Source organism: Bombus vancouverensis, chromosome 6 (assembly GCF_051014615.1).
Source record: "Bombus vancouverensis nearcticus chromosome 6, iyBomVanc1_principal, whole genome shotgun sequence".
NCBI classification, from domain to species: domain Eukaryota; kingdom Metazoa; phylum Arthropoda; class Insecta; order Hymenoptera; family Apidae; genus Bombus; species Bombus vancouverensis.
Genome location: NC_134916.1, coordinates 18985277 through 19000256, shown reverse-complemented (window position 1 = coordinate 19000256; position 14980 = coordinate 18985277). Strand labels below are relative to the sequence as shown.

General features: G+C 37.2%; 1 protein-coding gene across 2 annotated transcripts in view; it reads left to right on the top strand.

The window, feature by feature from the left end:
- Positions 1–3503: 3503 nt before the first annotated feature.
- LOC117159747 (uncharacterized) overlaps positions 3504–14980 on the top strand; it is a 54403-nt gene continuing 42926 nt past the window's right edge. Inside the window, exons 1-2 of one of the 2 annotated variants that reach the window (XM_033339883.2) lie at positions 3504–5020; positions 5115–5492. In XM_033339883.2, the coding sequence (XP_033195774.1) occupies positions 5300–5492 (193 nt within the window). In that variant the 5' untranslated portion in view covers positions 3504–5020; positions 5115–5299. Of the gene's footprint in view, positions 5493–14980 lie in introns of both variants that reach the window. The other variant, XM_033339882.2, reaches the window with a different exon arrangement.

Sequence of the window (14980 nt, the reverse complement as noted above, 5' to 3'; positions counted from 1 at the left end):
TCTAATTCAAGCGCTGCTGTTCTTCGAATTAAATAAAGTAACAACACGTTAGGTATAATAGATACTATTATTTTTTATTCGATTGGGAAGGTATAATTGACTTACTTAATAAGTCATGATCATAGTAAAGATAGCATAAGAAGATCATTGTGGTAGCAAACAATTATCGCGATGGACTTTTGTGCGAAACTTTCTACGCTGATTAGAAATAGGAATAAGGAGATCGACCAACAAGTTAGAAGTTTCTCTGTTCTAGTAGTTAACAAGAAGACGAATGTTGTACATTCTTCTATATAGTAAATGTGAAATGTACGCGAGAGAAGATGCGAGAGATGCATTGTCGAAACTTCCATTGTCTCATGGACGAAGGAAAGTTAAATTGGATCCTGAACAAGTAAAGAAACAGTTCAGTCAGAACGGAACAGTTTGCACATTAATGATATCAATATGTTTTGTTTCAAATCCATTACTAATGTTACGTTATTACGAATGAGATGAATGAAATGATATTCCAAGAATTTATAACCAAACAATTGCTTATTTCTTATTCTGCCGTAATAGCTTGATATCGCTTATCGTGTGATACGTATTGTAGTACTATTTAACGAGTTTCTTCTTTAAGAATTTTTATGAGTTCTATGTTATTAATGGATTTGAAACTAAGTATGTAGGTAACAGGTATGTAGCTACATGTAGATATTAATCAGATCTTGGGATTGTGGAATATTCGTAATTGATACAATTTTAAAAAGGAATAGTCACGATATTAATTTTAGTTTATAATGATACATTAAAACTCTATCATTTAAAAAAACAGCTAATATCCTAAAAGCATCGATTAACTATATATATATATAGTTAATATAATATAGTTAATATAGCAAAGACATTACTATATTAAACGGGCAGTGTTCCATCCACTGCCAATATTTGATTCGTTCATCTAAATTGTTTAGAAATATAATCCTTTTGTTATATCGATCAACGTATTGAAAGTATCGCTAATAGCATAATATTAATCAATCGACCCACAATTGGAAAGAATATGAAAGGATAGGAAAAGCACCAAAACATTTATTGCATTGTATAAAACTGACTCAAAATATTACCAATAAGAATATTAGTTTTCATTTTTCAAAGTGGAAGATTCGAGAACTTTTGGTGCGAAATGTTTCGCCTCAACGCATAAGACGGAAGGTTTTAAACGATCAGCGATGGACATCGGCATTTTCATGAATCGCATCCGCAATTCATCGGTCGTGAAATAACGAGTTTCGCGTAATGTTTCCCTCGCAGGTCTGCAAGTTTATTATCCTGAAACATCGTTGTTGCCAAGGAAACCATAATTTGAAAGCGAGGACGATGCTACGTTTCACCAAGCCTTCGACATGCCAATGAATGGACGTTATTATTAGTTAATTTGTTGCGAGCGTACGAAGAATAATCCGTGCAAAGGTATGACGTAGCATACCTTGTTCGTGAGAAAATATTAATTACTTTATCCGCAATGAAACACGTACTTCGCGTTACTATTACATATTTAGTATCGTGTATTACAATAGCGTACGAATGTTGCCGAGATTAATTAACTTTTGGTAAATCATAATTTAAATTGCTCTGTATTGGAAAGCGTTATGAACAACGCTGCATAATTTTGTTAAATATTTTGCAAATATTTGTGTAATATACAATATAAATATATTCAATTGACAGATTATCTTGAATATATAACATCAAGGGATCAATGAAAACTAGAAGATTAACAAGTTCTTATATCGTTGGAACTGGTCAATGAGTATTAGAGAATTATAAAGTTTCTACGTTAGTGGTTACTTTATTGCACGAAGGATCGCGTAGTTAGCACATTATATGATAATATTAATTACGCTTAAAGTCGAACGGAAATACCTGGAGGTGCACATACAGGATGAGAAAGAGGATCAAGATTATGGTTGACGCATTAAATCAAATACGTTTAAGGCGATGCCCGACTAATGGCCCTGGTATTTAATAACGATGCCACCACGTATTTTGCTCACGTTGACTTCTTATAACAGTTCGCATGACATACGCATGCGAGTGCGTTTCCTTTTTATTGTGTGTAAAACATATGGGATATTGTTACACTTCCGCAATTATATAGTCCTACGTCATAACATCTTGATATTTGTCAGTGTTCGTGCAAGAATGTAAGAATCTTTGACACAACCAGTTCTTTGTCAATTTACAATACCAAAATCATATCATGTATGTATATGTATACGTTAACAATTTTTACTATTTTCTTTGTTCTGCAAACAAAAAAGCAACAAGAATTGCAACTTTAACCAATTTTTCTTTCTTAATTTCTTTATCTTAAACGAGTCAGCTGTTTCAATAATAATCGATGCGATATAAAAGTACTGTATCTTGTTTCTGCTTTATAAAATGTTACGAATATTTAAGTTATGAATATAAATTGAACGTACGATGAAATAAATAAGTTTTTTCAAATGCCGACCGTGAATTCCTAAAGCAATAAATTTTTCAAGCTTGGAGCAACTGGAACAACTGTCTCTTATCTCAAATAAGTAATGCGCAAACTAATTTACTGGCGACGACAGCTTTATTGTCTTGAAAAGACATATAGCGTTACATACACATCATAGCGTCTTCTCCTCGTATATTAGAGATATAAATTCGCAATATCAAGCCTTCAGAACCTAAAATTCTAAGATTAATGTCATGAGAAGGTTTTGCGTCATTTGCAGGCATAATGTAAATACGTGTGCATCAAAACTTCAAGGTGCAAAAGATACGTATCATGTGGTCCATTTTTAAATTCAACGTTCCAAGACTTCGGTGTCTACATCTTTATAGTGTTAAATAAAACAGGCGAGAAAACGAGAATACTTAAGTAGATTACGTCAACAGAACTGCTGTTAAAAGACATTTACAAAAAGAACGAATAAAATACAAGTGTCTCACTTTTCTTTAATTTAATGTTAATTCAATTAATCACTGATAAAATCACCCGGAATCAACGATGACGTAAATTTAATAAGTTACAGCCTTTTGATGCTTTACAGTAAGCAGAAATACATCAGCAGCGGACTTGTTAACGATCGATTAACACCAATTAAATTAACGTTAACACTCCATTTATCACAATGCTGAAGACCCGTGAATTATCGACTAATTTACTTTTTCAACCGGATGCTCGAGTTGAAGCCGCGATGAAAAAAAAGATGCATACTTGGGGAGCATTTTATTCCAAGAATGCAATTGTAACGGGCATATACGGCGGCGGCTATGAAAGCATACGACAGCAATGCAAATGCAAGTGTAGAGGGAGGAAAAACGAGAGAAAGAGAGGGACGGAATCGGGCGAGAAAGAGAGAGAGAGAGAGAGAGAGAGAGAGAGAGAGAGAAAGAGAAGAAAAGGTTGGGTAGTGGCCGCGGTAAATGGTGCGAGAGAGAGGAAGGGAGAGGACACGACGCGACGGTGAGGAGCATTCGAGTCAGCTTGACGGTGCCGGTCGCCTCAGTATGCCGCGCAGCGCGCAGGCTCGCGTACGCGTATTGTTTCTCTCTGTTCTCGTCTCCCTCGCTCTCCCTTTCTTTCCTTACTTTCCCTCTCTCTCCCTCTTGTTGTCTCGTATGCACGCAGCGCGGCTAGAATACGCAAGTACAAAACATCTCGCGGGTCACTGTTTTCGCGTTTACGTGTCGTCGTTCCGTTAAGGTTTTTTTTCTGCTCCGTTGGTCACGCGCGCGAGGACAATCCAACGAAATTCAGGTTCTTCGTATACATATCGTAACACGTTAGACGTGTACAACACGACGAAATTTCTTCGAGAACCAGTTATCGACGCGTGTGCGTGCATATACGAGGCCAGTATACGTCGTGACACAGTGACACGGTGCGTAAGGTTCGTAGTGAAGGAGAGTGTGGCTCGCAGCGAAAAGCATCGCGAAAGAGCGGGAAACTCCGATATACTCGACGGATTTTCAAATCGTTTGACACATCGGAGATAGAGACGAAGCATGGTTGGACACTGGAGAAGACTCGACGCGAATAAGATGGTCTGGCAAGACGTAGCGAATGCTGGAACGGTTACGAAACGCGGTAGAAGGAGACGTGGCACGAAATGAAGCGAGTTTATCCTCGTACGATCGATAACTATAGCACCACGGTGAATATCAAGCGGTTCGTATATCCAGCGTGCACGAACCTAACCTAGCGAACTACCTGTTCTTTCGAGCCTTATACCTTCGTAAACACGGTCGAAGAAATTGTCTAATAATTTCTGGCTCGTCAGAAAGGTGTTGACGTGAAGTTAACACTTCACACACCAAGACACAGCGTAGAAGTATCCGGAATGTCAGAATGAAAAGCTTCGAGTTATTCAGGAAGTAATTTTCCTCGCGCGCCATCTTGATCCGTCGATAAATAGCGATGACAGGTGGTGGACGCGATTGTTGATCGACGACCGCGCGCGATTCGATCGCTCATGATCGAACGCTCGATACATCTCTTGGTGCGTGCGCGCGTGCAACGGTCGCGAGTAATCCCCGGAAGATTTGCTCCACGAGGGACGCCTACTTACGAGAAGACAGAAAATTACGAGAGACGAGTGAAACAGCGAAGAGAAGAGAGAATCCGAGGCGCTTTTATTTTTAGCCAACGCCGGTTCGCGCATCGCAAAAACCGGTTTCCAAGTCTCTGCTCGAGCTCGAGCCACGAGGTAGTAAGGTGCGTATATACGCGAGAAGGGTTTTAGCTGAAAAGGGAGAAAGCGAGAGGGAGAGACACGCGATATAAAGGTGGAGTATGCTTCTTTCTCTGTCGGCGGGTAAAGAAAGAAAGAGTGACACGGAACGTGGAATTCTCCTAAGCCGATACATACCTCTCCCTACTCCTCTTCTTTATTCTCCCACCTCGAACTATCGATTGCGTGTATGCACGCCTGCACGCGCCTATCCATACTCGACGTGTTACGTGACATCGTATCGGGAGTGTATGATATTCGATTATCGAGTAAGTCGACGTCGAGATGTTCATCACCGATGTAATTAGCCACCATATACCTCGGTATATGTACACGTCACGGGACATCGATAAATCGTTACAGTTTCTCGAATCGATTTTACTAAACGAGCGTAACAAGTCGGTGTGCATAAAGAAGAGAATGTGAATCGAACGAACGGAAGAGTTAAAAAATAACGAAAGTAAGAAGAAAAGTAAAAGAAGGAAGTGTTTGTATTGGATTGTTGCGTGGCATACGAGATCGGCGAAGACACGAAAACGGTATGAAGAATGGCAACCGATTCGAACAGCCGTCAGGGTGTAAGGGCGGTCGCCACAACGACAACCGATCCGCAACGAAGCGAAAAGCGCGCCGTCGCGGCGCGAGGCGCCGCCGGTGCTCTGGCCCTCAGTATTCTGGCCTTGGTCCTCCAATCGGCGACCACCGCGACCCCCACATGGGGATACTTCACCAATCCTGACGGTGAGTCATGCTTTTGAAATTCTTTTGATTCGAACGCGCGTATTTCCTTGATCCATCGCGGACCAGTACCCGTCGATTGCGCATGCTCGATATTTCTCGCGTTCAAATTGCCGGCTCTCGAGTTCATAGTTGCGATATCGATCGCTTATCGATTTATTTCACTGTCCGTGTCAAATACAAAAAGTGCGTCAAAGAGAGCAGGAGTTCGACGTTTAATAAATTTGTTTCGTAAATAAAATGACATGCGTACACATGCTCTTGAAATAATTAGAACATTTTCTATTCAGATAAAATAGTCAATGTAAATACAAAATTGATTGCTTTATCAATTCTGCTGCTCTTTTCGAGTTTATATGACTCGAAATGAATGTTACATCTTAATAAATATTATTTATTATACAGATGGGTTTTAAATATTTGGTTTTAGTACTCGATATGATACTATCTTTCGCGTATTCTATGCTTCTTATAGATAAAGTATTAATAAGGAAGAAGATATCTAAAGAGATACAAATGTGAAGAAGAAACGAGAGCAACAGCAGGACTAAATTTATCAAATTTTTCTAGTTATACGAAAGAAATCAAGTTGTATACTTTTAGTCGATATTATATGCAAATATAGTAGGAAAAGTGAAACTGAGTCACAGTCATTTGAATATAACGAAGTAAAGCGTGAGTTATTACTGTTGCGCAACTAACTAATGCGGTTGTCTTTGTGGTTCCCATTTCATAATTCCCATAGAAATTGCGTGCAATATGATTCTTAATAGCGGCTTGATAGTATCACGTAGAAAGCTGTATCGAGAAGTGCTATGGACACTAAAAGTTTTTGTAATTTAATATACCTATAGAAGCGAGCTTTTTCACAATATTAATATCTAGACGCTTTTATGCATCCACCTCTTATTTAAGTGTTACAAGGACATTCTTATAACAACTGTGTACAGGTTGTCATTGTACACGAATTAAAAGTTCCGACAGGTTACTCAATGTATACTTTTCGACAGAAAGTAGCACAATCTTTCTACATATGTATGTTTCCTCGTAATCTTTGTATCTCTGAATAAAATACGTCGATCCACTTGCGCTACTGTTCGGAAGTAGCATCAGACTATGTCGCTATTATACTATATATATATATATATATATATATATATTAATTATTCAGATATCATTGGTTCTACTAACATCAGAGGTCTTTTTAACCTGACTTGTACTTCAAACATCAAAAAATCTGAAAATGGAAAATTTGTCATGTAACAAGCCAGTTCTTTTTAGTTTGACAATTATTAATACTATAATACTTATTATTATCGTATATTGTTTTTTGAAAGCTAATTTAATCACGTCACAACATTCCATTTTACATAGCTAGAATGATTAAAAAGAATAAAGTCACTGCACTTTGATTTGGCCGTAATTTTCTAATTAACACGTCGTCAATAACATCTGTAGTAACATCTTATTAAAAAGAAGGAAATGTTAGTATACTTTTTGAGGGGTAGTGTATGTTTCGATGATAATCTTTTTATTTTTTCTCTATTCACGACGAATTCTTAAACTCGGAACTGTTCTCTTCCATACGAACAAAATTCGACCCAATTCGGAGCACGATTTCCCGTCATATCGAGTCAATTAATTCCAAAGGTAGTTTTTACAGCTGTTGCGCATCGTATCTTTCATCATTCTACCTCCCTTCGACTTGTTTCCTCTTAGATAACAGATACAGGTTGCCCGCCACTGACTCGTTCTTTATCCTCCAGCTTTTCCTGCTAGACTCGATGGAATGCTCAAGTACGAGCTAATATAGTAGCACGTTTATTGCATTATGCGACTTAGTAGCATCGGGTTAATCGCGCATCTCTAGGCGAAACATTCTCAATGACTGCACAGAAGTCGAGGAGCTGTGGGTCGTAAGAGGTTTCGTTTATGACTACGGTAAATAATATGTATACGGCTAGAGTAATTACAGTTTTGCAGGATATTAAGAAGTTTATTAGCAATAATCATTATACTATTTTTTTAGTTGTGGCCTAGATCCTCTACAGTATCCTATTTCACCATGTGCACTAAATAAATAAAATATATATTTTTACCAACTGCAATATCTCTTTTAATGTATTAAATAGCAGTAAACTATTATACACAAACATATATATATATATATATATATATAACAAACGTGTCGCGCATATTGTCGTGTGCAAATATTGATACGAGTGTCGCTGTATGTACTATATTTCACACCGTGGCTCAAATAAACTAGAACCCCGAGCTGCGCATGTAACAGCGAAACACATATCACATCGTAGCTGTAAGAAGATCAGTAGCATAAAACATGTACTATTTACGTAAAACGCGTTCTCACGCGATTGAGTTATCGAAAGATTGCCCGGAAATTCGCGAGATCATTTTATTAATTACGGCGAAAAGCAAAGTGTTACGAATCCAACAAGTAATCTACAATAGAATAATTTAAGAAAGTACCGTTCGTTAAAAAAATAATATGGCACATTTTATTCTTGGAACAGAGGCTTTCCGAGGATTTAAGGAGTTTGCTCTTTTGAATTTCCGACACGAACAACTTTCCATTTGCACGGTACTCTGTATAAATCCTTTGTCTGCAGGAAAATTGAAATTATTTCTCTCGCGACGTCTGAAAGTCAGACGGGAACGAGAACGGTATTAACATTGTCCTTGTTCCGCTGGTTGTTTCTTGAAACAGCAAATACGCTGTAATTCTCATTATAATTCTCGACATATATACTTTATTTCCCAGTGTTCCATGAAACTTCGAAGTGTCGCTCAATGCCAGCGTTCGTTAGACGTTGCGTAATCTCGCTGAACTAATCTTACTTAAATGCAAATTACGTGCAGATCCTTGCTTCGCTACGCGTTGCGTGTCCAAGTTTATTGGACTCGTGTAACAAAATCTAGATCCGAGGTTTAGTAGCATAAACGGTAAATGAACTTGCGGATTAATCTGTTTATCTTTATAGTTTATAACGTTTCATCGTGAAACGCTTAAGCACTTACTGCATTTTCTAAGCGAGATAATTCCTTCCAATTTTATCGTTTCTTTCATCATAAAATACATCGAAGTATCTATATCACGGATATAGTCGACGTACAGTTTTAAACATGATAAAATCAGAAAACAGAATTTATTGAAATAATTCCATAACAACATGCATATGAACTCGGTCGAAGATCACAGAGAAACTTGCATACATGTTTTAAAATTTAACGTGCTGTCACATATCACCGAGACTGTGTTTTCATTCGCCTTGGAGTCAATACGTGTTCCAGGAATATTATCGTAAAAGTAGTCGTGTCATTGATTTTTCATACAAGTTCATGAATTTAAAGTGTTTAAAGTATTAGATTGTCCCAAAAGTATCTTTGGTTTTATAAGGAACTGCACAACGTGTTCCGGAACAAAAAGGCTCATACATAATTCGATAAAATAATATAAAACAAAAGCTGTTGTGCATCCATTATTTCCTTATAAAACGAAAGAAACTTTTGGAACAATCTAATATTTGAAGCATCGAAAGAACTTGAACTGTACCATATTATATTAATTTACACGTGTCAGAATTTTTCGTAGTATTTTTCAAAATAATTTAATAGAAAAAACGTTTAACTATCTGGTTAGGATAGAAATAAAGAACAAAACGTTTGCACAATTAGCCGCGCAAACAATCGATACCGAGATGACCATTCATTCTATTGTAGTTGTACGAGGAACAGAACAGGTGTCGATAACCTCTCGTTTCTTTATCCATCAGTAAACGCTTAAATACAGTCGATGCGATTCACTGGTCGTTTTTCATGGTTCGTTGTTGCATCGCGGTTTTTTTTATTCCCTGGTCGATATTCGTTCCACACTTAAGCACAATTATCAAGGTGCATCATGGTTGCCCAATCCCACGAGTTGTAGGCTTTCCGCCTACCGAGTACGAGAGGTCTACCTGTTGTCCAAAGAAAGTCTTGCGAATGCTTTATTTTATATGCACTTGCTATGAATACGATGATCGTGGATATATAAAAATTATTTCAAGTTAATAGCGAATAATGAATTAATCGAATTTATTTTTTATCCTCTGTTCATTATCCAAAGTCTTCAAACAAACGAGAAGAATACAATTCTTCTTTCAATGAAATTTATCTGAGTTTTTAACATTCTACAGTTATTGGAAAAGTAGATGATAAATAGGCTGCGAGTATTTATACAAATTTATATTTTACAAACATTTAAAAAGTAGCCAAAGATTTGTTGAATATTATAACGAACGCTGTCCTTTGGATATTTTACATAGGTATTCTTGTATCAGGTTATCCCAAATGTTTCTTTCGTTTTATAAGGAAATAATAGATTCGATAAAATAATATAAAACAGAAATTGTTGCTCGTCTATTATCATCTTATGAAACGAAAGAAATTTTTCGGACAACCTAATATATCATTTGTTATGTATTTTGTATATTAAAAATCAGCAGCTTTTATTTATATATATATATAACTTTTTTCAATTATTCCAAGATAGTAAATAGAAATTGGTTAATCCAAAAACTGCACTGTGTATCGCAGTAAAAAAGCTGTGTCGTGTGAAAAAGGGTACATATAAATATATTTCTTCTGAAATATAAAATTTATTTGTGTAACTTTCAATGTTGATACAATGTGTAATTAAACACGATGCAGGGTATACGCAATCGCGATAAGTCCGGTCGATGTCTCGTTTGATGTATTCCTTTCATAGGGAATCTTGGTTAATCGAAACACACACAATGCAAATATTATACTGATTTTTAAATATGATTTCTCTCTCTATTGGTATGTCGATAGAGATTTTGCAGTGCCAATGCAACAAACATAGTTTGTTGTGACAATGAATGTGGGGGTAAATGAATGAAAAATTTAAATTAACCTAAAGTATTCTAATGGGTCTTTTACGTGGACGAGTAAATGGAAAAGTTTAATGGGTATCTTTTTCTGATGCATCCAAGTTATATGAATGTTATTAAAGAATATCAGTACATTATTAATGTATTAATGACTTAGATATAAGTAAGATATATATATATATATAGAAGACATAAATAATATATTTACGTTAATAGCGAATTTAATATTCTTTGTGTATTATACTGTGCATATACGCTATATACGGATAAATGTAGCTAGAATGTGACGGTATGCGTGACCCTAGCAGGTGGTTACTACGATGCTCTACCGGTGGTAAATATTTTATATGTGTGAACGTGAACGTGTGTTTACGATGGGTGGATGTGTGAATGAGCGTTACAGGTGCGTACCTACCCGTAAGGCTTCTTTCATTAAGAAGAATCCTACGCTATCTTATTCCAAGGCTCTTGCAGCTCGAATATCTTAAAAAATGTTGAGTCACTTAAAGCATAGTTAATTCAACGACAACCTTTAGCTCGTTACTTTAATCCTCCTAATATGAATTTTAATATCATAAAACATCGCGTATGAAACATTTGTTGGAAAACCGTATCATATAGAATTTCGATCAAAGTCGATGATTTATAGCGAAGTACAGAATCCGACTTGCTTCTTACGCCACTTTCACGTTTTCCTTGTGCAAGAAGGTTTCTCGGATTAACGCACGGTCAGCATAGAGATGCTAATTAAACCCTGAGAAAGGTTGCGCGATTAGTGCTCCGAGATTAACACGTGACACGAATATTCCACGCCTATTCGTTTGGATTCAAGCGACGACTTAAACCACTTTATCACTGACAACGCGTTCTTTATTCCACTTCAAATATCCTCTCTGCTCAACTTCAAGAATCAACGTCGTTTTAAGCATCAATTTTATTTTGTTGTTCTTTTGAAATCAGATTACGCTGGAGATCCATTTATCTGATTTTAATTAATGTCCGATTAAACGAACTTCTCTTTATTCGACAAGTGAAAGGTTATTAAATAAAAAGAAAGTTGTCGAGGAAATGGGTAATAAGGTAATAATGGGAGAAAATTAGTGACTTCAGAGAAAGATAAATTAGAAAATTTTCTTCGTCCTTTGCGATGCACACGACTTTCAGGGACGCTTTATCGATCCTGTTTTCTAGACACAGAAGCCCGCAAGACAGAATGGTTCTCAACTGTAAGAATCGTGGCTTTGAATACTGTTACTCGCGTGATTCACGTCTCGAATAATGTGGCCGTCTTTACAATAAAGCAACCAACTACCGTTTGTTGGCTGACTGGAATATCGCAATTAGAATGTGCTACATACGTGTGGAGAACCTTCACCGTGTAATTTTTCTCGTCTTTCGTGGCCACAAAGCGAAACAGCCGGGGGCAACTGTCTGGCATCGATTAAACTCTGATATTCCAAGAGATAGATGTTCTTGTACGATGGTTAAAATAATTTACGAAGAGGTAAAGAGCAGAATGTTGGCACTTTAGGCTGGGTATAAGCAACTTTCCATAGGCTGTTCTTATAGTAGGTTTTTCCTGCAGTTACGGCAGTGTGTAACATCGATGTTACCAATATATTACAAATTTATGTCTGTGGAATTTTTCATAGAATTAGTTTCCTCGTATTAAAATATTAGAGTTTTCACTGCGTGAAAGTGCATCGTTAGGGAACAGTAAGTGAAAAATGTGGAAAAGAATTTTGTGATTGTCTCTATAGTTTCTAAGAAAAATAATTTCAAGTGGAAGCTTCGAACGAAGACTATTTTGTAATTATTCAACGGTGTGTGAATCATTTACAAGCGTGAAATTTCTTGAACAAATATATAATAATAATACGTGTATACGATAATCTTCGGCTGATTGGGGCAAATCATTTTCCAATTACGTCGATCAAAATTCCTTCTGAACCTACTACATAGCCAATGAAAAGTAAGTAGAACAACTGGTTTGATCGATTTTAGTATTTCCGTTGATTCCATTAAGAAGCAAACGTAAAACGTAAAGTATACGTCCCGCGTGTATCGCCATAAAAGAAGCAGTACGATAGGCTGGTACGCCAGGTACGTCGTCCATACATAGTGGAGTAGCAGCCTCGCAGGTGTAAGTAGGTGGCTTTGGATACTGTTACACACGCAGACGCGCGAAACGCCACGGGGAACCGTGCAATGAGCAGGGAATACCTGAATGCGTGTGGTAAAAATGATAATCAGAGCCTGAGAAACGGGAGCTACCGGAAAGGTTCCGGCGATAGGGTTGTGATAAGTTTCGTGCTAGCACGAACATTTTTCGAAACTCGATCGTAGCGGAATTGTGACATGTTTACATCGAGACGAGCGCTTTGGAATATCTTGAATCTCTTCCAATATCCGTGCACTCGTAGATGATGAAAAATTCAATTCGCTTGTTAATATAAGTTTCAAGGTGGCGAGAAATTTGAATCGTTTAAAATTTAAACGATTGCGCTACCTAATCGGTAAGTCATAAATACCGAGCATTTGCAATTGTTGCGAGTCTTAAATCTTGATTGGTTGCATCTTGAATGCCGTATATCGAAAATCCTTGGACGTTCTGAAAGTCTTAATATAGATTTTGCGAGTCTTGAAAGTAGGCCGTGAAAGTCTCGAATGACAGTTTTAATAGATTCCAAAGTCTTGGAACTCGATGAGTAACGAACGTTGTATTCACAGTCTCTTACGTTATATCGCGTCTTCAATTTCTCGTATTTACCTTCGATATCTCATATAACATATTGTTTACTCGAGCTTTCGATACTTGGAAATCTATCAAGTATCGGTCGAATATGATTGTCGAAGCTCTAGAAGAAGAATTTGAAGACTCGTCGATTCTCTAGATCCGAGGCTTACCAAGGTTTTAAATATCGAATCGCGTTCGAAGTAATTCGAATCTCCACGGTACCGAGAAATGGTTAGAAGATTTCTAACTATTTCGAAACTTGGATCCAATCGATCATCGTTATTTACATGTAGACGATACTTGGAACATGCGTATATGGCCGAGGTTCGTGGTGCAGGAGCTAAAATAGTTCCCGGTAGGAACCGTTCGATAGACAGGTTAACGAACGAATAAGTATGTATGTTCATACACGGTGGAAAAAGTGAGAGTATTACGAGGTTCGACGCTCGCACCGTCTATCTCCGTTAGTTGCCACGGCGAAAAGATCGAGATTACGAATCCGGTAGAGGGTGATGTTTGATGGTTACGGAAAACAGGCAGAACTGGTATAAGAAGTGGTTGAAGTAGGTTAATGGATTCGATGAAGTATCGCGTAGAACGGTGGAAATAAACGACGGAAGACCGGTTAGGAAGGATGAACGGGCGTGTGCGTAGAGCGGTCGTAAAATCGCGGAAAAACGACGAGACGAAGATGTTGGAAGATATGTAGCCGCGTTGAATGGGCCCAGTGGTCGATTCGAATCGTTCCAAAGGATAAAGTTAGCTTAATGGATGGCATCGAGTCGTTATATCGTGCTTGCGTGCTAAATTACTCGTACGTACGCGTATGAGCATTATTCGATTTAAGACGATTCCCTCGCCGGAGAACCTGTTATAGCAATGATTACATCGCATCTGCTGAACGTATTGTCGGGAATACGCGATCGTCTGATTCATTGGTTATACTGTTACTTGCATATTAATCTTGTTTTCGTTACACGGATCGTGAGGGATGTTGAAAAACGCCCGACTTAATATGGAAATTAAATCGTTGAATGTTACGTTAAATGTATTTGACAAACAGTCAGTTTCCAAGCTCTGCTTCATAGTCTCTTTTTATCGATATTAGTAAAACGTTATTAACTATTCCGGTTAGTTTTATTTGATAAAGCTTGAGATCTTAGAGAGGTCGAGATTGGCCTTAGTAACGAGAAATGTTTTATTTAGCCGCGGTAAATTAAATCGTTGCATAGCTCCCTTTAATTAAATTATTATCGATTATCGCGTCTATCGATATTTCATAAAATTTAAATTCTTGTCGGGTCTAACCTTCCCATCGGAAAGAAGAAATACGACGAGACCTTTGGATTCGTTAGTTGCGCTTTTACATGTAAAACGAATCTTGTTTTTCTTGCACGATTGCAAGGAATCGTGAAAATGTTTGATTTATGCGCAGCACGTTATATAGTTGAATAACCAGTTTTCTTTTAAGACTAAGTCAAAGTTAGAATACACGATTTCCTTCGATAACTCCTGAAACATCATCGATCGAATATCGCTAAAAGAAAGATTTCTTTAATCTCTAATTTTTTTAAATATTTTTTCTGTTACTAGCATATACATACATACGTATATAATTATTGATACTCTGAGCGAAGGAAAATAAATTTTAACGTTGCGCGTATTAAAACAGTGGTTTGGTGAAGGTTAAAGTCTAAATTTGTGCATGGTTTACTTTCAGCAAACTATTATAATCTAAACAGCATCATCGTACGTTCGAACATCATACTTAAGGAACCATATATGTACCCTCGGAATTCTAGATAACGTAAAATCTTTATAAACACGCATCATCTCATCTC